This window comes from Sorex fumeus, unplaced genomic scaffold (genome assembly GCF_029834395.1).
Source record: "Sorex fumeus unplaced genomic scaffold, SorFum_2.1 ptg000008l, whole genome shotgun sequence".
Classification (NCBI taxonomy): Eukaryota; Metazoa; Chordata; class Mammalia; order Eulipotyphla; family Soricidae; genus Sorex; species Sorex fumeus.
In genome coordinates this window covers 60,858,901-60,886,645 of record NW_026606065.1, presented here as the reverse complement: position 1 = coordinate 60,886,645, position 27,745 = coordinate 60,858,901, and the positions used below count along the sequence as shown (strand labels likewise).

Sequence of the window (27,745 nt, the reverse complement as noted above, 5' to 3'; positions counted from 1 at the left end):
TACTTGAGATAACTGACATATTTCCAAAATCTGGCGGTTAAAATTCATACTTATTTGAAACTTCCACAAATCTCCCTAACTCTAAGAGCTAAGATTTCCATCTGACATTGATTTTTGGATTTCATTGCTACAAGGGGAAAGTCTTATCTCAAAAATTCATACACTGAACACTAGGCCATTTTGTAAAAATAGTTTAGCTCAAGCATCAAAAACGGTGACAGAGAACAGCTACTCCTTTTGAGATTCAGCTTTTTGTGAATTTCAATAACAGTGAGACATTTTCTTACAGATTGTAGAATAGACACTGAAAGCTCTTTGCTTATATTTCATGTTGTTTCTTATGAAGGGGCATAGAATAAACTAGCAGAGATATAATGGTAAAACATTTATTTAGATCAAAAAATTTTAAGAAGGTAATTTGCATTCATATATAAGCACAGTATTTCTATGCTTTGACCTTAAGCATTTTGATGAGCTTTTTATCCAATGAGAGAAGACCAACCATGGAGAAAAAAACTTAAATATGACAATGCAAATTCCATTCCTTACTGAAACCTAATTTAAGAAAGAAAAATTGATTTACTTTCTTTGACAATTTCTTTAAACTTAAATGAAGAGTCATTATTTAACTGTGTCCAAGTCTGGAAAATCTGAGTCCAATTTTGATATTGATTAGCTTGATCTCTAACCTTGAGCAAGTTACCCTATTTTTTTCCTTTCTTATAATGTTTCAGTAATATGAGTATATAATAAGTATGGTTCCAGATGCCAAATGGATTGCAAATTAAAAAAAATAGATGCCATTACATGGTATTTTATCTGGATGTTTCTAAAGTCAAGTAGTTCTGGATATTTTTATTTTTGTTTTGTTTTGGTTTGTTTTGGGGGCCATACTCGGCCATGCTCAAGGCTTACTCCTGGCTCTGTGCTCAGGATCACACCTGATGGAACTAAGGGGACCATATGGGGTGGGAGGGATGGATCCTCAGTCAGCCCCATTAAGGCAAGTGCCTTATCCATTGTACTGTCATTATGATAGCCCAAAAGATCAGCGCTCTGTACACTTGAAAATCTGCAGTAGTGCTTAAATATATAATGGTTAAAAAATAATGTTTCTTCTTACAACCATCAAGTGATTTAGATTTTAAACAAAGAAAGAGACAAGGGGGATGAGGAGAAAGGGAAGGAGGAAGAGAAGGAAAAGGAGAAGGAAGTGGAAGGGAAAGAGGAGGAAAAGGAGGAGAGAGAAAGGGGAAGATGAAGTAGGGGTGAGTGGGGCCAAAGAAGAAAGACCAAAATATTAAATGTAATCTCAAAGGTTATTTATGAGTAATCAGACTCCCCCCATTCCACATACAGGGTAAAGAAAAGGAAAAAAGGAATAATTAGGGAAGAAATCTATCCAAAGGATCACATCATTCTTGCTTACCTCAATTATGTTTTTTCAGAAAAAATAGTTGCTTACTCAATCAAATTTCTATTAATTCAGTTCATTTATTTAACCTATATTACTATTGAACATTTTAATAATAATAATTTCATTTAGCAGGTAAAAACATGAAAAAACTTTTATGACTGACAATAATAAAAATGCTCAATAACTTTCAGGTAATGGAAGTGATAACTAACTTTAATAGATAATTGTATGCATATCAACATCTATCCATACTTATATAAACATACATATTTGTGGATTTTCAATCATCTAACTATAATTTATGAGTAATTATAATATAGAGACACACACTGAAAAAAGTGAATCTTCTATTTTATAGTTGGTCATATTACTTTTAAATTACATCCTTAAAATGATAAAGAAAGTAAAATTTAAGTTATGCTTCATACCACATATTTTTAAAATGAAAGGAGGCATTAAGATTTCTATAGCCAGCCATTTTTAATGATTTATAAAGCAGATATATATATAAATATAAAAATAAAATATTTATATATCACTACATTTTACTGGGGTGAACTCATTAAGGAATGTAAAGAGGTAAGTAGTGATTCTTATTTTAAATATACACAAACACAAAAATTAATGATCCTTGTTATAAAAGGAGGTTTTTATAAAGTAATCGTTAATAATAATTTTAAGTCAACCAGTTCATATTAAACAGCATTATCTCCTATAACTTCCTTGACTGTAAGAAGGAAGCAAATAAATTTTTCAACAAATAGTTGTATTCAGCTTTTAGCTTAATTAAAAAAAATAAACCAATATGCTCAATTAATTCCAAAATATAGTTGCTTCTTACTTTCTCTTCTTTGAAAATAAGTAAAATTTAATGTTTGTCTTTAATGACAAGAACATTATATTTAACAGATGAATACTAAAAGGAAAAATCACATTGTTGGATTTTTGTTTCAATATTAATTTGCTCTCATAAAAAGGTATTAGCAAAAATGTATAACTAAAAAAAGAAAATGTAGTAGTTAACTCAGAATAGTTAAACCACCTGGAAACTAAAAATTGCTTGTACTAAGAAGTTCTCTATAGAGATATGGCATACCTCGTAATGGCTTTCTTCATTCTCCTGAATGTGGAAACCCGCAGAGCTGGGACATTTCTGAGGAGTGACAGGAATATTGTCACTTTTGCTGTGTGAGTTACACTGAAAGAGATTACCAAATAATTGTGACAAACTACTCCACATTTAGTGTGTCTATTGAGACACATGGTTGTTTTCTAAATTTAATAAAGGAGTATCATTTGAGATAATAAGGGTCTAGCTCATAGGTACATGCACTAATACTAAGCATTTACAGAGGGATAAAAATGTCCCAGGGATAAATAAATTGTCAAAATATTTTAAGTAAGATGAAAGAAACCTATATTGTGATTCTTTTGCTTTCGCGATTTCTTCTTGTAAAGCAATATTTATTTATGATACTGACAGTTTTAGTAGCTAAAGCCTATATTCTGCTACAACTAGTGTGAGTTATTAGTCAAAGGTTGATCTCTGTTATACATATGTTACCCTGTGACACGGGTATAATTCCTACTTAAAGATAAAGAAAATGGAGCATAAAGGTGCAGGATATTTTTCCCAAAGTTGGGATGTTACATAGTTTTCAATATTTAAAGACAACTGAGAGTTTGAATGTTTAAGTCAAAATATTAGTTTTTTTCTTTAATGAACAAAGGTATTTATAAAACACAAACAAACTCAAATAACTCATTTGGAAATGGTGAATAATAGAACAAAATATATTAAACTAAAATTTGTCCATACTTTGTAAAAAAAAAGTATGATAGTATGCCTACGCTTCAGTAGAACTTTTTTGCCCAAAATGAGATCTAATCACTTCTTGCTATCCATAAGCTCCTTTTTCCTATATATCTTATTAGAAAGAAAGCAATAAATGTTGATAAATATTTCTGTTAGTAACTTATTAAACATACTATGGTTGTTCTTGGGTTTCTATTCTAGTAATAAAAAAATGCAGTATCTCAAAAAAAGGTTCATCATTGTCCTTTTTTCTAAGACTATAACATAATTATGCTGTAATTTCCATGCCTTTGGTTTAGAAGATCATATGTTTAAAATCGGTAAGCTGCATTCACAAAGGAAATATGCCGACTCCATCTCAAAGAAAATTTTGTTATTAAATCAATATCAAAGACATTTTTTGTTTCTGTTTCTTACAAGGCCATACCCAGGGTTGTTAAGTGGCTATTTCTCAGGAGTGACTTCTAGCAGTGCATGGGAAGCTATACCCAAGATTGTTTGGGGTTGCATCAGAAGCAGTACTGGGGGGTTGCTAGTTCTTGCCTCTGCACTCAGGAATTATACCTGGAGAGGTTCTGGGACATCATATTCAATGCCCAGAGTAAAATCCAGGTTGGCTAAGTTCAACACAAGCATGTTACTCCAGTAGTAGCTCCCTGGCCCTTTCAGATATATTTTTTAGTCCAAATTCACATTAGAAACTTTTTGGCATGGAAAAACAAACTAATTTTATGCTCGCTTGCTATATAAATGGTATTATACCATCACTATTCAAAACTTACCTTTCTAGGAATTCCTTCATGAATAATTAAACAAATGGTAATCACCATTTCACCTCTCTTAGCAACCTATGTAACTTTTAGAGATTATAAAGTATGTTCCACCAGTGTTAATGTTAGAATATGCCCAATTTGTCTGAACTGTTAATTATGAAGCCTGTCTTTTTCTCTCCTCAGTGGCATCCTTGAGTTTCTTTAAAAAAAAGAAAGAAGTACAAAGAAAACATGTTTAGACCCTAAAACTGTTATTTTCATCTGTGATGTTCCTAGACATTTTAATCACTTAGTTCCTGTCCCTAGCCTCTCCTCATATCTATTCATGCTGATTAATCTTTTTAAAACATCTCATGTATTATGCAGGTTTTCTCCCTAGAAACATTTTCTCAATTCCTGTGGCCCAGCAGTGTTTCTCCCTGACCATATATTAGAATCACCTGGGGAGATTAAAAAAAAAATGTTAATCACTGAGTCCCACCTAACATTGAATAAATTAGATTTCAGGTAGCATTACTTTTAAAATACCCAGGTAACCCTAATGTGAGTTCAGAGTTTAGTTTAGAATCCCTGGGCTTAGGTTAACATGTCTTTGTCTAGCCCTCAGGGCACTATAATGAATTTTGACCTCACTGGCCTTTTCATATGATCTTCTGCTCTTTAGCATTTATTCTCCCTTTGCCAGACTGAAATGGATATATTGGGTGATATTTAATTCATGAATCTATCATAATATTTTATTCTGAAAAAGAAATTCTGTAGATGCATAAGAATTTAAAGTTTAACATAAAAGATTTTATGTACTATCCATTTAAAAAAAACCCTCTGTAGAGAGATAGGGGAAAAAATCATCTTTAACACAGGAAGATGATCACATTTAGATAAATCCAGTGTCTTTAGTATAAAAATCCCATTAAAACACTCCTAAGTAACAAGACTCTAGCTATGTCTATTCTGCAATTATCTTCCTTAAGATGGTCATCTTTACTCTTTCATGCACATATTCCATTTTCTTTGTTCATTTATTCGATCATTAGAAATTTGCTGAGTGATTGCTATGACAGCATTTTACTGGTTCAGAATACATGTTATTAGTCTCTGTAATACTCTGATTCTAGCAATGAAAGTCTACATAGAACTAAAGAATCAACACAATGTATGAAAATACCACATGAAATGGATGTACTCAGGTCACTAAGGGGAAAAGAAAAAAATGGGTACAATACATGCGCAGAGTCTTGAGAAATGAGCCATAGAGCCATAGAGCCACAGGCTTTCATGAATTCACAACAGAAGGAACCAAATCTACAAAAGCTGGATGATATGAATTCTCATGACTTGTCTTGTGAACCACAAATAGTTTAACTGTGCTTTAAATATGTGTGAGGGTAAAATTGAGGATAGGACAGAAGTCATTAGTCATTAAATTTAGCTGTTTATTCAATGGTGAAAATTCATAATGTGACTTAATATACCAAATGACAACCAAATAATGATTTGAGTATTTTGTATACAGCAGCATTGACAAGAACGATTTTTGTGAGTTCTTTTTTCCTAACTTCCTAAGTATATGCAATCTAAAAAGTAGATTACATGTATAATATCACTATAATAATAAGTCTCTCTAGCCTTAAGATTTTCCTCATAAAAGTCTTAACTCTCTATATCTAATTCTTAATTTATACAACAGTGAATGGAGTCAAATAAAGAATGTGTGAACCAATATTGCTTCTTTAGTTTAAAATATTTCTGAGTATTAAGATCGGAGAGCCCGGCAACCTACCAAGAGTATTCGATATGCCAAACACAGTAACAACAAAGTCTCCAATGGAGACGTTACTGGGCCCGCTCGAGCAAATCGACGATCAACGGGAGGGCCTTTACCTTTACCTTTACCTAAGATTCAAGTAGCCTCTGGGGGTTACACATCAATAAAACATAGCAAAAAAGAAAAAAATAAAAGTACACTAAATATTTTGAAATCCACTATTAGACGTAGCCTACATTATAGGAAAACAAGTTAAAAGAAAAACAATTTTATGACTAATGATGTCCCTAGCAAGTTTGTAGTCAGCTTGATATACTTTATATGAAAAAGAGGGTTGACTCTGAAAGTCTCAAGATTTGTACCCACTGTAAACTGTTGTTTTCTTAATTGACTTGAATGACTACACGAGGAATTATGGTTAGGATGGTTTTGGCACATCAGACTTAATGTTGCAATGTACATACATAATCAAACTTGAGAGATCCAGCAGCCACAAAGAAAAATTATTAAAATCAAAAGGATCTGGAAAGACAGTATAGCTTTAGGTAAGTATAGGTAAGGCTTTTATCTTTCATACACCTGAACCACTTTGATACTCAGCATGGACTGTGGCTCCCCATGAGCACAACCAGGCAGTCCAAGCTTCAAAACCAACAAACACAGAATAAAAGTAACAGATACATTTGTTTGTATAATTTATAATTCATTGGTTTGTCCCATTACCTACAATTAATGTCTGTATTTTAATATGTGGAATAATATTTCTTCCTCAAAATATCCATTATAGTTCCTGAGAAATTATCATTTCTTACATGTGTCAGAGTCTCCTGCCCCTGCACCTGGCTGTCCTTACCAGGGCCCCTTGGAGTGAGGCAGGTTAAGTTCCCCCGCCAAGCAGAGTCCCAGCAGCCGAAGACCCCAGAACCAGCCACAGACATGCTAAGACCACTCTCCACACATCCAGACATGCCTCATGTATGAAGGAACTGCCAGAGGAACCCAGGCATGAAGGTCTTGGGACTGAGATCTCCAAGCCTGCTCAGATTGGGACTGGGCCTTCTCCACTCAGATCCCCCATCTTCCTGCAGGTAGGCGTCACACCCACCAGCTGCCGCCAGTGCCACGTTGGTCCTATCAATAGCCAAGACGCAGAGACTATAAAACCCAGCTCCCGGAAGCGCACGGCCGCATTAGTGGCTGTGCAACATCTTATTATCTCATTTTTCCTTTAGAGAACCCAGCAGGCTACCGAAAGTATCCCGCCCACATGGCAGAGTCTGGTAAACTTCCCGTGTCGTACTCAATATGCCAAATACCAGTAAAAATGGTGGGTCCATTCTCCTAACCCTGAAAGAGCACTGAATATGGCTCTTTTAAAATCACAGGGCTAGAAAGAAGGAGACGTTACTGGTGCCTGCTCGAAGCAATTGACAAACAACAGAATGATCGTGATCATACATGTGTCAAAATAACTACACCAACTCTTCTTGTATTTAAAAGTTTTGGCTTAAAACTTTTGATACAACTTCCTAAGAAGCACAGAAGAGCCATGATACAAAGAGAAAATATCTATATCATTAAAAGTTACAGATGTTTTATAAATAGCCATAAATAAGAAACATGTATTCTTTGTTAAAAATGTTATTTTTAACATTTTCCACCAATCTCTATTGCAAGAAATACCCCTAATTATTATATTATTACTCCTACCTTCTTATAAAATCAAGTTCATTTGCTATAAATCAATAGCTCCATTACAAATTTTGTGCCAAATTACAGAGACAGTAGCTCTGTTTTTATATGAAATAGGTTTCATTAAAAAACATTCCATTTGTTAAAAACTTGCAGTGAAGATGTTACTTCCACCAACTCAAAAATTGCTAATGAGTCCTTAAATAAAGTATTAAAAGCATTTTAATTGTTTTGGGTAAAACTTCAAAGTCTAGAAGGAAATTAATATTTAATAAAATAAACATCTATATGGCATATTCAAATGCTGAGGTATATACAGTTAGATGCCTGATAATTTTGCAATATTACAAACCAATATACACGAATAAAAGTAAAAACATATGTACAATTATGTGTGTACATAAAAATGTAAAACAAACATTACATGTGAATTCAAAAAAATATCTATACTTGGTGCCATCAACTTCTATCTATTACTATGGGGACACCACATATATAGGTTTCATTATTCATTTTACTAAAATTGCTCTATCTTGTCTATAAACTATGTCCTCATTTAGTGACTTGAAAATTAATTCTTAGTCACCAAATCACTTACCACCACTGACATTTACAAAACCTCCAAGGCACCACACACTCATGCTTTTCTTTTAACTTTTCGTACTATCTTTATGAAATCAATTAGTTGTTTATGGATAATATTTATACTCTTACAGATAATAAGACCTGATACTTTAAAAGAAACTTTCCTCAGAAGATTTCTGACTAAAATTGCTAAACAATTAAACAGGATGACTCTTGGAACACTCTAGAATTCTTAGAGCATTCAGATATTCATAATATTTTACTTTATAATATTAATAATTATTTTCAGACACTGAAATATTTTGTTTTTTGAAATAAGTAATATAGGTACTACATGGGATTTACAGTAAAACAACTTTTTTTGGATAGTCTTTTGGTATAGAGCAAGTTTTTTTTGGATAGTCTTTTGGTATAGAGCATTATACAGACCTTTGGCTTTCATTATTTATTATTCCTTGTTCTAGATGAAACAGCAATTAAAGATGCAATTATTATTGTGAATTTTTCTGTTTTAGGTGGACTACTTTAAATGTGTTAGTATAAAATTTACTTTAATTCACTGTTTTGTGATATGCTAAAAAGGGATGATTTATTTCAAAATAGTCAACTACCAAGAATATTTTGTAATAAAAAAAATATTAATGAATCTATATGAAAATGAGGACTAAGGAAATAATCTATGTGGAATCAAGGTCTGAATTAATGAAACTATTGGTCTGAACTAACGTACCAGATTAAAGATTTGATTGTTGTTGTTTTTTTGCTTAGGAATTCCTTTTTTTTAATATCGTATTCTAAAATGTAATATAGCCTCTGGCTCACATATTTCAAACAATCGAAACCATTTAATAAAATGTCTAGGTGCCAAATACTATAACCAAGAAATAGTTTTCAATGTTTATTGCTTTAGTGCTATTTAAAAGCAATCTTTTGCTATAAACATCTTTGATTGCTATAACGTTTTAGCAACTCTGTATATTGTCCATTTCCTAAGAATGCTGGTTCAACTCATTTTTTACCTACACAATGACCTTTCAGATTTTCAAAATGGACTATCCATAAATGTAGAAACAGGAATACATAGAGAAAGACATGATTTTTAAAAAATCATCCTTCAGTTTTGATAGAGCTATATTAGATTAAATTGTGACTCTTTTTCTTGAATTAGTAATAAGCGTAGAGAGGGATAGCCAATTTATGATCCTGTAGAAATTTTGGAATTTAATAGATAATTAAACAACAACATCCAGTGTGAAAATTACTAAGAAGATTTTCTCTAAATTTGTATTACACAGTCTACTTTGAACTGAACTTGAACTGAATTATAAGTGTTCTAGACTACTCAATGTACAGGTACCGGGATCCAGAAACAGTGGGGTGATAACAATTTAACTAAGTTCATATAAACATGAACAAACCCATGTATTTCCCATATCCAGTGATTAATTCCTATATAAACATTTCCTACTAAGTTTCCTAACTTAATATGGAGAAATCTTAAGTCATTAGTCAACAAGAAACTATGTAAATCATTTCATGAGTAAGGATAAAAAAATTTTTGCTGGTCTATATACATTGTAACATTTTCTTTAAGTGGCTTGTGGAGATTATATTTGCCTTTTATGTAACCTTTTTTAAGCAAGTTGCTAAAAATTTTTCTCAAAAAGTACATGTAAACCTTAATGTTCTGTATTTTATAACTTCTCTATTGGTCCCTTCTTTGTACTTTCACCTTACTATAAAGCCATTTTCAAGAACAATACTAAATTGAAAGGATTTAAATTACAAAAGGAAATCATGTTATTTAACTGGGCAAATACACTATTTTTGACAGTAATTTTTGCACATTGCAACTTAGTTCTATAAATTAAATAGATGGATGCAACATCAAAGGCTTTTTAACTTCACTTAAGAAGAGATGCTAACTTATGTCACTATATATTCCAAGAAATATAATAAAAAACATTTTTGAAAGCAGCAAAATCAGGTTTATTCATACTAAAAACATTTAATTGTTTTGCAGTTATTTTACAATGTTATTATTATTTGTTACAAACTTCCTGAAGTTTATAAAAAATTAGTTTTCCTAATTTCAGACACGGAAGCGGTCATCGAAGCCCTAGCTAATCAGGGCATACAAACTCAATACATCAGGATCCTCCGTGAGCTCTATTAGGAATTCACTACCCGGATCTCACCATTCTACAAAGAAGTAATCATCCATGTTAAGAGAGGGGTTCGGCAGGGTGATACCATTTCACCAAAACTCTTCAGTGCCACCCTCGAGAACATCATACGACGACTGGAATGGAAAGGAATGGGAGTGAAGATAGATGGTCGGCAACTACACCACCTCTGCTTTGCTGATGACATTGTTCTAATAACACCAAACATCAGCCAAGCGGCACAAATGCTGACTTCGACCCTGAGTGTGGAAAGGTCGGATTACAACTGAATCTCACAAAGACAATGTTTATGAGAAACAGTCTTGTTCCTGATGTTCCATTCACTCTCAACAGAACCACCATCTCCAAATGCAACAGTTATATATACCTAGTTTGAGAAATCAACATGATGAATTACCTGGCACCTGAGTTATGCGGGAGGAAGAGAGTGGCTTGGAATGCCTTCAAGAGCATTGAAGAAATAACTAAGAGGACAAAGAACCTCCAGCTCCGAGCACATCTCTTTGATTCCACTGTTCTTCCTGCATTAACATATGCCTCAGAGACCTGGGCCCTATGAAAACAGGATGAGAACGCTATTCGGGTCTCTCAAAAAGGAATCGGAAGAGCTATGCTTGGCGTATCACACTTCTCTCAAATGAGAGATAGTACCCGGAGTTCCAATCTCTGTCAACGCTCAAGAATCAGGGACGCGGTATCATTTGCCCAAGCATCAAAAATCAGATGGGCTGGACACATAATGAAGTTTAGAGACTACCACTGGACTAGAGCCATTACTGACTGGATTCCACGGGACGTCAAAAGATCGTGTGGACGCCCACCTACAACATGGTCAGACTTCTTCGTCAAGACCTTGAATGATCGGTTTGAGGCTCTGCATGTTCCTAGAACGAGCAGATGCCATTGGGCTACGCTAGCACGCAACCGGGATGAATGGAGACGTTACTGGCACCCGCTCGAGTAAATCAATGAGTAATGGAGTATCAAGTGATCAATTTCAGACACAATAAGAGAGGTTTTGTTTTAGCATTGTTCACTAGGAATTTAAGGATGAAGTATTACTTTTGTTTCCAGATCAAATTAGATAACTTCAAGGGAGAAAAATGATGGGTTCCCTTTGTTTATTTCCATTGGTGTATTACATTTTTACTCTAAGTAATTGATGCTTAATAATGGAGAAGTCAATGCATATTTTCAGTTGGTTAAACTGTTAAAGAGTTTTGAAATTTTAAAAAAATGTCAGGCAGAAATTATGATGCATAAACTGACTTTGTTATCTGTTCAACTTTTGATCAATTGCAGACTATTAGTAATTATGTATTCGAGAATTCAAAAGCTAATGCAACTCCACAGGTGTCTTGTAGAATTTCTTTTGTTTCTGGGCCCTTAACACATGCCTTCTTTATGGCTTAGCACTACTTGTATATGAAGGTATATTTCTCTTAAGTTGATTTGATTGATACTGTCCTAGTTATGCTTTTCTAAACAAATTCCTCATAGCTATACAAGTAAAGTAAAGTAAAGGCCCTCCCGTTGATCATCGATTTGCTCGAGCGGGCCCAGTAACGTCTCCATTGGAGATTTTGTTGTTACTGTGTTTGGCATATCGGATACATCACAGGGAGCTTGCCAGGCTCTGCCATGCGGGCGAGATACTCTCGGTAGCTTGCCTGGCTCTCTGAGAGGGGCAGAGGAGTCGAACTCGGGTCGACCATGTTGGCTGCGTGCAAGGCAAATGCCCTACCGCTGTGCTATCGCTCCATGAGTGGTTCAGTGGTAGAATTCTCGCCTGCCATGCGGGAGGCCCGGGTTCGATTCCCGGCCCATGCAATAGGATAGCTATACAAATGATATGTAAATGTATATGTACACGCATATGTGAATATCTATATGTATATGAAAATATACATTTTATGTTATGTGTGAATTTATGGATGCATATATGTGTATATATTTAACACAAATATATACAGAAGTTCAGGGTGAAATATATCTCAAAATATTAATCACAATTATAAATTTTGAATTTTTTGTGGTAAAGAGAAAAAATGAATAAAATTAAATATATTTTTCAATTACAACGAGCTGGAGCAATAGCACAGTGAGTAGGGTGTTTGCCTTGCACGCAGCCGACCCAGTCAAACCAAGTTTGATTTCTCTGCCCCTCTCAGAGAGCCCAGAAAGCTACTGAGAGTATCTCGCCCGCACAGCAAAGCCAAGCAAGCTACCCATAATGTATTCGATATGCTAAACACAGTAACACAGTAACAAGTCCCTCAAGCAAATCGATGAACAATGGGAGGACAGCGACAATATTAGGACTGTGCCTTTTTTTTTTTTATTTTTATTAGTGAAACAGCATGAGGTACAGTTGTAGACTTACAGTTTTTGTGCTTGGGTTTCAATTATACAATGTTCGAGTACCCATCCCTAAACCAGTGCCCATTCTCCACCATCACGAACCAGGTATCCCTCCCAACCCCCATTTCCCCCGTTCCACACTGCCTCTGTGGCAGGGCATTCTCTTTTGTTCTTTCTCTCCTTTTTGGTACTGTGGTTTACAAAAGATGCACTGAGTGGAAATAATGTTCAGTCTATAGTCTACTTTCAGCATGCTTCTCCCATCCTGGGAGGATCCTCCCAACACCCTTTACTTAGTGCTCCCTTCTCTATCTGAGGTGTCTTTTCCCCTAGCACGTGTCGCTGGCCTCCAAGCCATGGAGTAAACCTCCTGGTACTTATCTTGGCTATTCTTGGGTGTTAGTCTCCTATTTTTTTTACTTTATGTTCCCCAGATGAATGCAATCTTTCTTTGTCTATCCCTCTCTTTCTGACTCATTTCACTTAAAATGATACTTTCCATGTAGTACCACTTGTATGTAAATTTCATTACTTCATCTTTCCTAACAGCTACATAGTACTCCATTGTGTAGATGTACCAAAGTTTCTTTAACCAGTCATCTGTTCTCAGGCACTCAGGTTTTCTCCAGATTCTGGCTATTGTAAACAAAGCTGCAATGAACAAACAAGTGCAGATGTCACTTTGACTATATTTTTTTTTGCCTAGTGTCCTTTTAACATAAATAAATGTTTCAAAAAAGACAATTCATTTTGTTGTGTTTTGTATTGTTTTGTTATCATTAGACCTCATCTTGCTGTGCTCAGGATCAAGGCTTACTCCAGGCTGTGTGTTCAGGGATCACTTCTGGTGGGACTCAAGAGACCCATTGAAATGCTGACAATGAAATCGGAGTCAGTCACATGCAAGTCAAGCACCTTACTTGCTGTACTGACTCTCCCCAGTCCACAATTTTTAATATAAAATTGATCTTGGCTAATCTGCATGTCACTCTTTATAATCCAGTCTTGCAAGTCAAACTTCTTCAAGAAACAGGTAATAATTTCAGAGATTCAAGTCTAGAGTGCTTGAAAGTAAATTTAAATTTTTCATGCCAGTTATTTAAATATTATCTTTTCAAGAAAAGTTCTCAGATAAGATCAGTAGTTTATTTCTTTGTCTTCAAACTGTAATTTTTTCTAAAACAGACCCTGAAACTCAAACCTTCAGTTTTCACGCACAAAAAGAAGAGGCAGAATGCAAGCTCTGTCATTTTAAAATGCAACAATTAAAAACTTAAAAGTATTTTGCAAACACATTAATTTAAAATTAAGCTTTTCCAAGTACTTTATTTTTTGTTGCAATTTTATTGATATGCGTTATACTATATCCAAACCTGAATGATAATTCATTATTATTTAAATAATGCTTCAGAGTTAGAAAAAATTACTATTCCAAGGACTAGAATTACGGCAAAATTAGTAGAGCAAATGTCTTGCATGTACCATTCCCAGAGCTCAATCTCTGGCCCACTTTGGCCTTCCAGCACTGCCGAGAATCTCAGTATAAGCATCTTCAGAAATGGACCACACAATTCAAATTGCCACTTGGGGGAATTTAATTTGACCTTAAATACTGCCATCTCATCATATCACATCATAGCCTCAGAGTCTTTGTCTATACACTGTGTTGTTTAGATTCAAGGATTTCCTAATTCCTCCATGTCAGACACACATTCCATATATGAACTACAATTAGGCATGGCATGCAAAAACATAAGAACTTTTTCTTCCCAGGAATCTGTCTGACTTGATATCTTAATAAAATGGTTAGTTGATAAAGTAACTGCAGATAAGCTGTACCTTTTACCATGGATTCTTTTAGAATGATTTGCTCTTTCTTTGCTAATAGTTGTGAAAGTGTGCGACTATGTTATAACCAACATATATAATCTTTAATGTTCATGTCATGTAAAGTTATTTATATTAATGAAGAGAAAAACATTACACTAAGTGGTCTGATTTTGACTTCACTTTCATTTTCTTTTGAAAAAGAATTGTTACATGAAATACACTTTTAATTTCTTTAGAGCACATGGGAGCTGGAGAGATAGCACAATGGTAGGATGTTTGCCTTGCGTGTGGCTGACCTGACCGACCCGGATTCAATTTCTCCTCCCCTCTCGGAGAGCCTGGCAAGCTACCTAGAGTATCTCGCCCTCACGGCAAAGCCTGGCAAGCTACCCGTGACATATTCGATATGCCAAACACAGTAACAAGTCTCACAATGGAGATGTTACTGGGCCAGCTCAAGCAAATTGATGAACGGGAGGACAGTGACAGTGACAGAGCACATAGGACCAAATTAAATAGACTGATCAAAGTGATGTTGGGTGGATACGCTTTAGTAATCCTATGAATATTAAAGTGCAAAAATGTTTTGTAAATTTATTTTTAGAATTGAAATTCTTTGCATTTTACAGAATGACATCAAGTCACATGAAGAACATCTAAATATGACCTGCCATATAACTTGGCCTGAGAATCCCTGAAAAAAAGTCCTTTAACAAAGAAATATCTATAGACATATTCATTGCTGATAGAGTTCATATTTTTATTTGCTTTTTTTATCTCCAAACTCCAAGCTAATATACCTTTAGCAAAACCATATTAACATTTATCTTTCCATATTAACATTTATCTTTCCATTCTCTGGTCATCAAACTAGATGCTTTCATGCTTCTCTAAAACACTAACGGTTCTCTATTGTATCCTTCTGAAGTTGTTACCCTGATGAAAAGAAGTATAAAAATGGATCAGAATTATATTATTAAAACATATATAAGACAATATTCCTCGAAAACATTTATTAATAAACATGAAGCAAAACTTAGATTTTCTGAAAAAGAAAATGCTAAATATTTTATTTGATACTGTCTTCAGAAGGCCTTGGAGTTAATTCAAAGAATTAAAACACCGGCTTTCCATGGAGTACAGCTCCTGGGAATGACTCCCGATATATATATATATATATATATATATATATATATATATATGTATCACAGTCATGGTTACATCATAGTGAGACTTGTTATTGTGTTTGGCATATCGAATACGTCACAGTTAGCTTGCCAGACTTTGTCGTGTGGGAGAGATACTCTCGGTAGCTTGCTGGGATCTCCGAGAGGGGCAAAGGAATCGAACTTGGGTCAGCCATGTTGACTGCATGCAAGACAAACGCACTACACACTGTGCTATCACTCCAGCCCAAATATGTATATGCATATATATATATATGAATATATATGTATATCCTGCTGTACTGCTTATACTGATGTACTATCACCACTTGGTCCCTCATAATTTTTTAATGTAATCTTAGATTATAATGATCTGGCAATGAAGAAAAATATTCTAGTTGGCTATTTATTTATACTTTTCCACCACTGTTATAATTATCAAGACCCTATGATAAACAGTGAGATCATCATCACTAATTTATGTTGGTATAAAATCAGTGCAGCATGAAACTGTTTAAATTACTCTTATACACCATATCTGCAGGAATACAACAATCTATGGAGCAAAATTTTTTTAAGCATAACCTTATCTCCATCCAATTTCTTTTTTAAACTTATAAGAGATAGGAGCTTGGGGAGTGTTTGTGCGTGTGTGCACACGTGTGAATGTACGTGTGTGTGTGTTTGTGTATATAGAAAGATAGAACTGACAATTTTTGAAGTTCATCATGAAAAGAAAAATGAAATCAAAGCAAATAGGATTCCTAGTCCTAAGAGACAGATCTCAGCAGTTCTAACTCTTCTTTGCTTATTTTCTTTTCTTTTACTTTTTCCTTTGGTGGTTTTTTGGGACACTTCGCTATATTCAGGTTCTATTCCTGCCTCTCTTTGCCTAAAAAACACTCTTAATAGTTTTCAGGGACCGTAGGTGATGCTGGGGATTCCAACCTGAGTCAGGAGGATACAAGATATGCACCTTTATCCCTACTCTCTCCCTCTTGCTTCTATTTGCTCTTTAGAGCCCTAATAGGTTGTGCTCTATTCCCTTATGTGACAGTGTAATACTTAAGATTTTACAATCTGGATTTGCAAGTAAGGAAGTTAAACAATCCCCTTCCCTTTGGGTGATTTTAGCATTTGATACACTCATTGAACAGTAGAATTGAAAGTGATTCTTTTCTGAATCTCTATAACCCATGAGGAAATTAAGAGACATAGAATGACAGGTCCACATCAAGACATATTTTATATAGATGCCAATGGTAGCAATTACCTTCAAGTATTTTAGAATAATAGAGGCAAAGAGAAAATCATACATATTCGCATTCCATATTTATGTTAGAGACTTACATAGTTTAAAGGGATTTTAAACTCAGATCACTTGTAGTCTTACAAATTGCCCAGATTCTGCCATACAAGAAGCTGATAATAAAGAAATATCAACATACTGGATTTAAACCTCTAGTTCATTCAATCCAGAGGGGCATTCAATTAGGAAAAAAAACCCACTCTCCCTGGAAGGGAATCACAACCAACATTTAAGAACTCCATATTCAAATGTATTCATTAAACAAAACAGTCAGTTTAACTCAAAACATTTTGTAATAAGAGGAGACTTGTTGATTGAAAGGACAAATAAGATATTCTGAATCAGCAGATTAAAAGTAATTTTGGGGGATTGAGGAGATAATTAAAAAACTACAGCAAAAACTACCCATGGGGAGCTTCAGGTCTGATCCTTAGCATTGCAGAGACTAGAGCACTGCTAATTGGGCCCTCACAAAAAAGATAAAATAAAATGTTACATATGCTGAATTAAGATCAAAATACTATTTAAATGTGTCTAAAAATGACCAATGGTTAGGTCTAAGATTATAAATATGTCTGTAATTTGTCTACATAATTTGAGCCTTTTGTATTAATGGTTCATTGTAAGCAAGGCTTGAATGAACTTGTATTTTGTTCTTTTAAGCTAATTGACATTGAACACATCTTCTGAAAATACAGAATATTCTTTCCAGCTCTATTCCCTAGTGAACTCTTTAAAACATAGAAATGTATAGAAGTTTGTTCACAGTCTTATTAAAATAAATAGCTGAACTCAACAAGGAAAGTTTACTTAGGAAAGACTACCATACCTAATAAAGGGCACATTCAGCGAATATTCACAAACTTTTAAATAAGCTGTCTCAAATACATATAAAAGAGAGCAAAACCTTATTTTGTGTTGCTCATTAAATTGAAGCTACTTGCAAATGAACCTTTTTTTAAAAAAATGGTCACTAATAATTTTCCCTTGTTTCAATTGCAAACTTCTTAGATTGACAATCAACAAATAAAATTCACACTTTCTTGTTGAGACCTTTATCCATTCATTTGATGATATGTTAATGTCATTTTAAATAAGTCAACAAATTTTGCTCAATTTATTCTTTAGGGCTGGAGCGATAGCACAGTGGGTAGGGCGTTCGCCTTACAAGCGGCCAACATGCCGACCCGAGTTCGATTCCTCCGCCCCTCTCGGAGAGCCCGGCAAGCTACCGAGAGTATTCGATATGCCAGACACAGTAACAACAGTCTCCAATGGAGACGTTACTGGGCCCGCTCGAGCAAATCGACGATCAACGGGAGGGCCTTTACCTTTACCTTTACCTTTATTCTTTAGGTAAAAACAAGAATACACTCCAAAATAAATTTCTACCAAATTGCGCTTTTTGAAATGTGTTGAAGAGCACTACTTTTGTTATACACACACACACACACACACACACACACACACATAGCGGTAGTGCATTTGCCTTGTGTGTGGCCGACCCGACTGAAGTGGCTGACCTGACCAACCTGGGTTCAATTCCTCTGGCCCTCTCAGAGAGCCCGGCAAGCTACAAAGAGCATCTCGCCCGCAGGGCTAAGCCTAGCAAGCTACCTGTGACATATTCAATATGACAAACACAGTAACAACAAGTCTCACAATGGAGACGTTACTGGGCCCGCTTAAGCAAATCGATGAATAATGGGAGGACAGTGACAGTGATATATACACACATATATACACATAATATATAATGTTTATATGCATATATATTATGTATTTATATATATATATGTATCACTAGTGTGTGAGATTAAGGATGAAAATTGTTCCTTAAGTCTTCTTCATCATTAAAAATCTTGAGTGAAATCACTAAACATAATCCAGTAACATCTATTATTTTAATCTGTTTGAAACATATCCACTAAAGAGTCATTTGATTATCATAATCAGAACCACTAATCACTACAGTCTTTACAAAATTTCAGACATTATCTTAAGAGGGTTCTGGTCAAATAAATGAGTCAACAAGCTATTTGTTTTTATGATAGTTATTCATTTGACTTTGAAAAGTAAGTTTATGGAATAGAAATAACAAATACTTGGTATTGGAATCTAATATAAACCAATGACTTTGTTACAAGGTGAAAAAAAACAACGTACTAAGTTCCACAACATTTATTACACGAACAATTCTGCAATTATAAGTTGCATGTTTTCAATTTAATATTATGGTTTTGTTAAAAAATTAAAACAACTTCTGCAGCATCTCCTAAACAGAGTATCATCATGCAAAACACAGTCTCTTCTCTCTCTCTCTCTCTCTCTCTCTCTCTCATTCCTGTCCCCCAATGTATGTGGAGCATTAGGAAAATGAAGTGCCTCAGAGATCCAGGAAAACAATATATGCAATGACCAAGATCTCTGTTTATAAGTTGTGCATGGCTTTGATGAAATAAAGATGTCATTTTTTCCAAAATTTCCATAGAAATTCGAACTAAGAGAAACATAAGACTTAGTTGGCATTTGGAGTTGAAATAGAAAACTTGAGTAAAGAAAGAATATGTAGCACCTGTCTGTAAGTTTGGATAAAATAGAATAAAGAAAATAAACCAATATGTCCAGACACACTTAGTTTCTAAACAAAAAGATGAGAAAGATGGACTGATAGAGTAATGGACATGTACAGAATGTGCCTCCTTTAAGATTTACATTCCCTTTACCGTTCTGATAAGAATTCAAAGGTTTTTCTGTTTTGTCTTGGATCCTAGAACGTTTCTACTTTACTATAGCCGATGGAAGTGAACTTTGGTTTCTCATAACCAAAAGCATTTATATCAACTTTTATAACTTTATATGTCATAATTCATTAACATTATGTTTTCAGCTACTCTTCTTCAGGAAACCATGACAAAAGGAAATGAGCTTTCTTTTTATTATTGTCAATAATTTTATTTTTGTATTAAGACACTGAGACTTCTTTCACCAGTCCCACCACAAGTATCAACTTTCCTCCTCCAGTGTCACCATATTCTTTCTCACTCTCTCATCTCACTGCCTACATCTTTGGCAGGCACATTTTTCTGTTTGGTTATTATGATTTGAATCTTCTGCTCTCAGTACTCCCAACTCTGTGGTTGGACGTATGTCTATGCCACTCCTCTACACTACAATGTACCCAAGACCCTTGGCTCCTGCCCACCTATACCTCCTTACTTTCCTTTGACTTCTTCTTCAGTTTGCACTTTCAGATTCAATTTTACCAAGGCAAAAATAAAAAAGAATGTCTTAACTTACCATTAACCACTTTTTATTACTGATCTAGTAATAATTTTCTTTTTTTGTCTATTGAATTAATGTACAGTTATATATGTAGGCCCAAGTACTAAATTAATGCCTCTCATTATTTTAAATATTCGTGATTAAGACCACTAAGTACTTTGGACATGTCTGATTCATTTAAATATAAATAATGAGATCACTTTATTACTTGTCTTACAAAAGACTTATGAGGATAGTTTTGATTATAAAATATGCATCATAAACTCATCCACTGAATTTAACTTTGCTGCTATTTGAGCCTTATTTTCTCTACTATTTCTGTTACAGTGATCTTTGTAATAGCGTATTCTACAATATTGAACATCTTTATTTCTGTCTTATGCTTGAGAATACTTAAAACTTAAAAAAGTTACCAACTATGAGGAAAACCACTATTCTTTCTTCCTATATAATGCCAATGGCACTGCTAATCACTCCAATCCTCAGTGGCTCTATAGTGGCTCTTTAGTGGTTCTATTAATAAACTTTATTTTAGCATGCCAGACCATTCATTATTTTATTAGAAAGAACAATTATGTAGACATGTCTCAAGTACTAATCATGGGTTCCTTATCATTTCACTATTTTACTTTTTCTTTGGGAAATGCCAATTTTGTACCTTAAATATTTCATATAGTATAATCCCCAAATTTACTGTGTCAGAAATAGCTGTGCCCTTACCATTATTTCACATTTAAAACTGTTTGTTAAATATTCTATCCAGTATTCCTTCAAGAAATTTTAAAACAAACTCATCCATAATCCAAGGCATTGACTTACATAACTTTCTTCAGCTCCTTTTGCATCCATAAAAAATACTTACGATATTTTTTTTCTGAAAAGCAATTGTACATGGTTTGTGTCTATATATTTACTTAAATTAATTTAAAATTTGCTTAACTTAATTTAAAATAATTTTAATTAAGTTATCAGTTTATAATATTATTGAAATCATTTTCTTATCATTGCAAATCTACCATACCATCCATCCCCTCTTTGTTTTAGGATGTGCCTGTCTTTAACTTGGTGTCCTAATGCTGTGCTGAGTGTTTAATAATTGAAAATTAACTCAGATCTGTTTTGAATAAAAGTGTTCAGCATGTCCCACTATCATTGCCATAGTGATTCCTTCTCTATCCCACTGCCTTTTTCCCCAACACCTGAGGCATCCTTCCAAACATGGACCAGTTCTCCTGACTTGTATTTCTAATAATTTTAGCTATCAGTCTCATACTATGTTTTATTATGCCCCACAATTGAGTTCAGTCTTTCTATGTCTGTTTCTCTCCTTCTAACTCATTTTCATTCAGCATGATACCCTGCATGTCCATCCATTGTAAGCAAATTTCAAGACTCCATTTTTCTAACAGCTGCATAGTATTTCATTGTGGATAAGAGCTGTGTGCTGAAAGAGAGTAAAAGAACATCCATATGATCCCCTAAGCACCATCAGGAGTAATTCCTGAGTGCAGAGCCAGGAATAATAACCCCTGTGCATTGCAGGGTATGACCCCAAAATCTAGGAAGAAAGGAAAAGAAAGAAAGAAAGAAAGAAAGAAAGAAAGAAAGAAAGAAAGAAAGAAAGAAAGAAGGAAAGAAAAGAAAAGAGCTTGCACTTTGTAGTTGTATATCTCAAGGTAATTAATAAAAAAGCAAACAAACAAAAACAAAAGTTCAGCATTTTCTGTTTAATCATGCTTTGGAACCATACATTATTTTTCATTCACAGAACTCCTTACGTTTGCCACAACCTAATTTATGCTTTGAATATGTGGGATATTTTATTCATACAGGTTGTATGTCAACATAATCTACAGCATACTTCTGTTAAAAAAAGCATTCTATTCACTGAAATAATCACTAACTTGTAGTTTTGTCCCTGTGGTCTTTATGAGCCTTCTCCTGCTTATGTGGAACTGTGTCTGAGGTTCAAAGGAGATACTAGACGTGAATAAAAGTATAAAGTATAAGAGCTACATAATGTCAGAATCCGTTCATTGGCATTAGAACTTATAATTATATATAATGTGTTCCTTCTGTTTCTTATTAAGATAGAAATTAGTATTGTGTTAACTTTTCATGATTATACGATAGGTAATTTTGGTATAATTTCTTTAATCTTTGAGGATTGTCATATAACAGATAGTACTAGCCTGAACATAGTTGAAGGCTCTGAGTGGCTCTAATAATAAACTTTAGAAGATAATTGCTCAAAAGCGACATATATTATGACTGAACACATCAGCATTCGCTAGTATGTATATTTTGCCTTATGTGAGATTTAACTTAATGAGTCCACTTATTTTAAAAGATGTGTTCTATTACACTTACTCAGGTGTGAGAGGCAAAGACCTTTCCCCTGTGTGTTTTCAAGCAAAATATGCATTTTAAAGGAGTGGAGAAAATATATGACAAAAGGAAATTAGTTTCCAGATAAGTAAAGGAAAACACTACCTTCTTATTGTCTCTAATTCTTGAGACTCTTCCCAAAAATTTCTTAAAATTCTTGGGCTGTAGCATAAATCTCCATGGAAGTTAGACACTCAATTTACAGTGTATTTTGCATGTACCTAAACAAGTCTTGAATGATGAATTTCACTGTCTGACTGAAGTGGTTTACCTCAGCACATAATTTCTTATATTAACAACCTTTCCCACAGGAGCTGAATGACCTTCTATAAATACAATCCCTTCGTTCAATCAAAAAATTAAATCCTGTAACCAGCTCACAATTCATCATCTTTTTTTTACAAGCAATTGTTGAAGCAGAAACAAAACACAAATCCCCAATCCTCAACCCATGTAATGTAAAATTATGCAGCCTTCTGCACTTATGTAACAGGGGTGTATTGAAAATTACATAGCATTTTGTGTTTCAAATCAATTCTATTGAATGAATTCTTTTTTTCCTGTGAGCCATAATTTTTAGAACAAAAAATAACTCCTTTCCAAAATCAAAGACATCCTAAAACAATAACCTTCTGAGTGTTTGCATATTTTCAATCAGTCTTAAAAAATACCTCATCATATGAATGATTCAACAATTACAGTAAAGCCAGATTATAAGGTAATTATTCAAGGCTTCCATTTAAATAAAAGTTACAAGTAAACAAAAGCTATAGAAAATCTCAGGGTATATTAATGAAGGCTTCTTCTCTGAGCAGAGCTGATGAATATTCGTATTTAATTCCACTATGTATAAGGACCCTAAAATATAATCAACCAACTGAAAAAAATTCTTAGTTCAAATTTCAGATAATTTCTATTACTAAAACAGACTGGAAACAAAGTTTTATTAGAGAATTTTCTCACAGACCAACCAAACAACCAACCAATCAACCAACCAACCAAAACCCCAAGTAGTCAGTTTAGTGATTTTAGAAAATCAACGTTTTCTAAAGTGAATGAATTCGGAATGTTGAATAGTGTCGCAAATGGGATATTCTTAACTATCTTAAATCATGCTAACTATGGAAGCAGAAATTACATTTACATAAAAAGTAAGCTATTTGTTAAGGACAGAAAGCCGACAAAGTCAGGTTAGCTGTCAGACAGATAACTCAGTCACTTTAAACACTTTCTCTTGGCTTTATTGAGTTAAAAAAAACAGCGTGAAGAGTTCAATTTATTGCACCCATTCCTCTTATAATAGGTTAAAAATAATCACCAACACTATGTAGTTACATTAGAAGACCTAATAGACTAGAAAGTGCACATAAACGCATTATGCATTACATGAATATGGTTGTTTTATATAAAGCAGGACCAAGCATAAATTCTTCTTATTTGAAAAAATGAAATAATTTAAACTTTGCACAGTAGAACCTAATATTGTTAGTAGGTTCTTTAAAAATGTGATGTTTTCTAAAAGACACATTTAAAACCATCTCCACAACTTTACCATAAGGCAGAGGATATAAATAACTTAGATGATATAAATAAGAATTAATTTGGCATATTTCTGCTCAAAAAATAGTGAGTAGACCTGAAAAGTTAAGACTCTAAGATTCAACATCAATTCTATAGTAAATAATCATTTGTATTCAATGTTTCATTCATCATTCTGTTCATTTCCCAAGTTGGCTTATTTCTGTTCAGGATCATGGCTGATTGACTCCTGTCCTCAAACCACCGGTATGGTTATAGGGCTCAGTATTGACAATCACAGTGATTTATCAGTGCAAAACTAAATGAGAGTTACTGGATTCAATTTCAACAATGTACTTTTTTTCAAGTTACATCTATTTCTTAGTTATAGTCTATTTCTTGACAATCTTTCATTAGACTGTGAAAATATCTCAGTGGTAAAGCACAGAGATATTTTCTATGGATATTTGATGTCTTAGATTTAACCCCTAACACCAAAAAAAATCAACTAAGGTAAATTTAAATGTATAATTTAGTGAATCAGAAAAACAATTTAATTTCACATCAATAATCCAGAAGTTTTAAAGAGAACTTAGTCTAATACTCAGTTCCTCCCCAGCCAGTGAGTTTTGCTCTCTTCAATAATCTTTTCTATTTCTTAAAAAAAGAAAAAATTCTAAGGATAAAGGATCTGCTTTTCTCTCAATCCCCCTTTACAATGTATATCAGATTAAAAAATTAAGACATAATATTGTACAAAATCAAAGCAAAACAGTGGGAGGATCAAGAGAAAAAAATGTTATTAAATAGAGACCAACTATTCTCAAATTATACAACTTAAAACACAAAATTTAAATTTTATTTTATTCTTGATATATACTACCACTACTTTGTTGATGTCAATAATAGTTTATAACTTGTGTTGTGTAAAAATATTCTGGAATTTCTTTGGGTAAAAAAATCAATTGTGAATATCAGTCCATTAATCAGTCATCAGTTTCTGATAGAATGTATATCATTTTAATACACTCTTAATTGAATAACTATTCTTCATCTCATCTAATTAAATATCAAGTGGTTTTTTTTCAAGTTTGTATTTTAAGACATATATTTTTTCTCTCAGGCACTCCACAATTACAAACATAAAAGTGTCGATTTTAAAAACAGTTTCCCCTTTAGGTCTGGGGAGATAGCTCAACCAAGAAGTTGGAGCTTTTGCCTTTTATTCTCTGGGCCCTGTGTTCAGTCTCTGCAACCAAGCCTTCTCCCTCCCAGCACCTCAGAGTATGGCTCTGGTGGTTCCCTGATCACTCTTTGGAACTCCTTTCAAATTAAACAATATTTATGTAGAAAAATAGAAAAGTTTATAATTTTAAAGTAGTACTTTCTGGAATATACCAAATCATTCTCTCATTAAAGTGTTCTCCTACAATTTATTGTTTGAAAATAATTTAACTAATGTGAGTACAATGAGAAATTTAAATGTAGTGTCTGCAGTTAGGACAGGATATTGTCTAAAGCCACTTATTTTTATAATTTGGTGCATAAACAGGATAAGAAATCTTGATGAGGGGCTGCAGTGATAGCGCAGCAGGTAGGGCATTTGCCTTGCACGCAGTCGACCTGGGTTCGATTCCCAGCATTCAGTATGGTTCCCCCGAGCACCACCAGGAGAAATTCCTGAGTACAGAGCCAGGAGTAACCCCTGTGCATCACCGGTGTGACCCAAAAAGAAAAAGAAAGAAAGAAATCTTGATTATATGGAGATTATTTAAAATTCAATAGGTTTCAAAAGTACTAAAGGAAATTTTTAATTTATTGAAAAGTGGAAAGAAATTTAATTCTTTACTAAAATAAATAAATAAATAAATATAATCTGTATATGAAAATCAATTTTAAAATATTTTGAAAATTATATTACTACTCATGAAAAATATACATACATGTCATACATAAACTATACATATATTAAAAAGATGCTATATGGTAAATATTAAAAGGATTTTAACATTCAGAGTTACTGTTTTGTAGCATTTTGAGTTGGCTGCTATAGTTATATTATTACTTAAGTCTGTAGGGATTTGAATTAATAAGATGTGATGTCCCACAGGGCAAAATGGCACTTTGGAATACAGCATATAAGTCCTTAATACTTTTCAAAATGCACAAAGAAGCAAAAATATGAAAATGAATGACACAAATATGAACATAGTTTTTGTAAGAAATGTTACAGTTCTCAATAAATAATCTGAGGTTGTCAAGTCAAAAAAATAGGAAAAATGTGAATCAAGATTAAATGCAGTAACAATCCTACAAATAAATTTTGAATCTAATCTCTGTCGATTTAATTCAAATATAAAGGTAAAAGGTAAAGGCCCTCCCGTTGATCATCGATTTGCTCGAGCGGGCCCAGTAACGACTCCATTGGAGACGTTGCTGTTACTGTGTCTGGCATATCGAATACGTCACGGGGAGCTTGCCAGGCTCTGCCGTGAGGGCGAGATACTCTCGGTAGCTTGCCGGGTCTCTGAGAGGGGCGGAGGAATCGAACTCGGGTCGGCCATGTTGGCTGCGTGCAAGGCAAACGCCCTACCACTGTGCTATCAATGTTTTATTTTCAAGTAACTTTAAAATGATGAATAAATAGTGTTATGAAATAAATTTAATTTGGAAATTTGAAAAAATCTTTATAAATGTGTATGCAAGCCTAACTTAAACATTGTAATTGCTTTCAAAGGTGAAAATAACCCACTTTCCTGTGTTTAGTTCTAAAAACTGTCATTTACATTTGTGTCTCTATATTGCACCAAAAAAATGTAACTCATAAAATGTTGTTCCAAATTCATAGCAATTTTATGGTTTTAGAGCTATGTATGTGATTTTGGGAGTCCTTTATGGTGAGACTATGTGATTTATTTTACTGTCACACTAGAATCTGAAAGTTTGCTTTTCCCTATGCATCTCTCTTAAGCTTAAATTCATCAGTGATTTGTGAGTGGCACATTCATGTAGCTAATGATTATTTTACCTAGTTTAGTTCATTTTATCTGTGCTCTTTTTATGCCCATTTACGTGTCTAATGCCTCTTTAGTTAATAACATATAACCGGTTGCTTTTTAGTTCTTGATATTCTTTTATCAAATCCTCTATAACATAAAGATTTTTTGCTCTTTTTTGTTGTTGTTTGAGCCCACTCCTGCCAGACTGTGTGCTTATTCCTGGCTCTGCACTCAGGATTCACCCTTGGCAGTGCCTAAGAATGCATATAGGGATAAAACCCAGGTCGGCTGCTTTGAAGGCAAGTGCCTTACTCAGTGTACTATTTTTCAAGTCCTATATTTGTATATTATAATAGTATTACATGTATAAAATATTAAAAAATTATTAAATGCTATTAACAATTTTCTACTTTTAAATTTTCAATTTTAAAACATTATTTTTAGGTATGGAAATCTAATCATTATTTTTCTTAGGCCTTCATTTATTTCCTATTCTGATGACCACTTTCTACAGTCATCAAAAAAATACAAATGACAATACTGGTCATGCATTATTTTGCATCCAAGAATGCAAAACTTTATTTTCCATGGCAAGTCATAAAACTAGAACTAATGAATTTCCACTAGGTAATTGGTTCCCTCACAGAACTTT

At 33.8% G+C, this 27,745-nt stretch overlaps 1 protein-coding gene and 1 non-coding gene across 9 annotated transcripts in view; one reads left to right on the top strand and one right to left on the bottom strand.

Annotated features, from left to right (window-relative positions):
• Positions 1-27,745, bottom strand: part of PCDH9 (protocadherin 9) — a 1,028,937-nt gene that overhangs the window by 635,600 nt on the left and 365,592 nt on the right. For 4 of the 8 annotated variants that reach the window (XM_056110067.1, XM_056110070.1, XM_056110068.1 and 1 more), the window contains one exon: positions 2,514-2,615. The exons of 2 other annotated variants lie outside the window; for them this stretch is intronic. In XM_056110067.1, coding sequence (XP_055966042.1) covers positions 2,514-2,615 — 102 coding nt within the window. The remainder of the gene's footprint in view (positions 1-2,513; positions 2,616-27,745) is intronic. 2 more of the 8 variants (XM_056110069.1, XM_056110074.1) reach the window with 1 other exon arrangement.
• On the top strand, positions 11,997-12,067 carry TRNAG-GCC (transfer RNA glycine (anticodon GCC)). The gene has a single exon. It is a non-coding gene; the product is annotated as a tRNA-Gly (tRNA).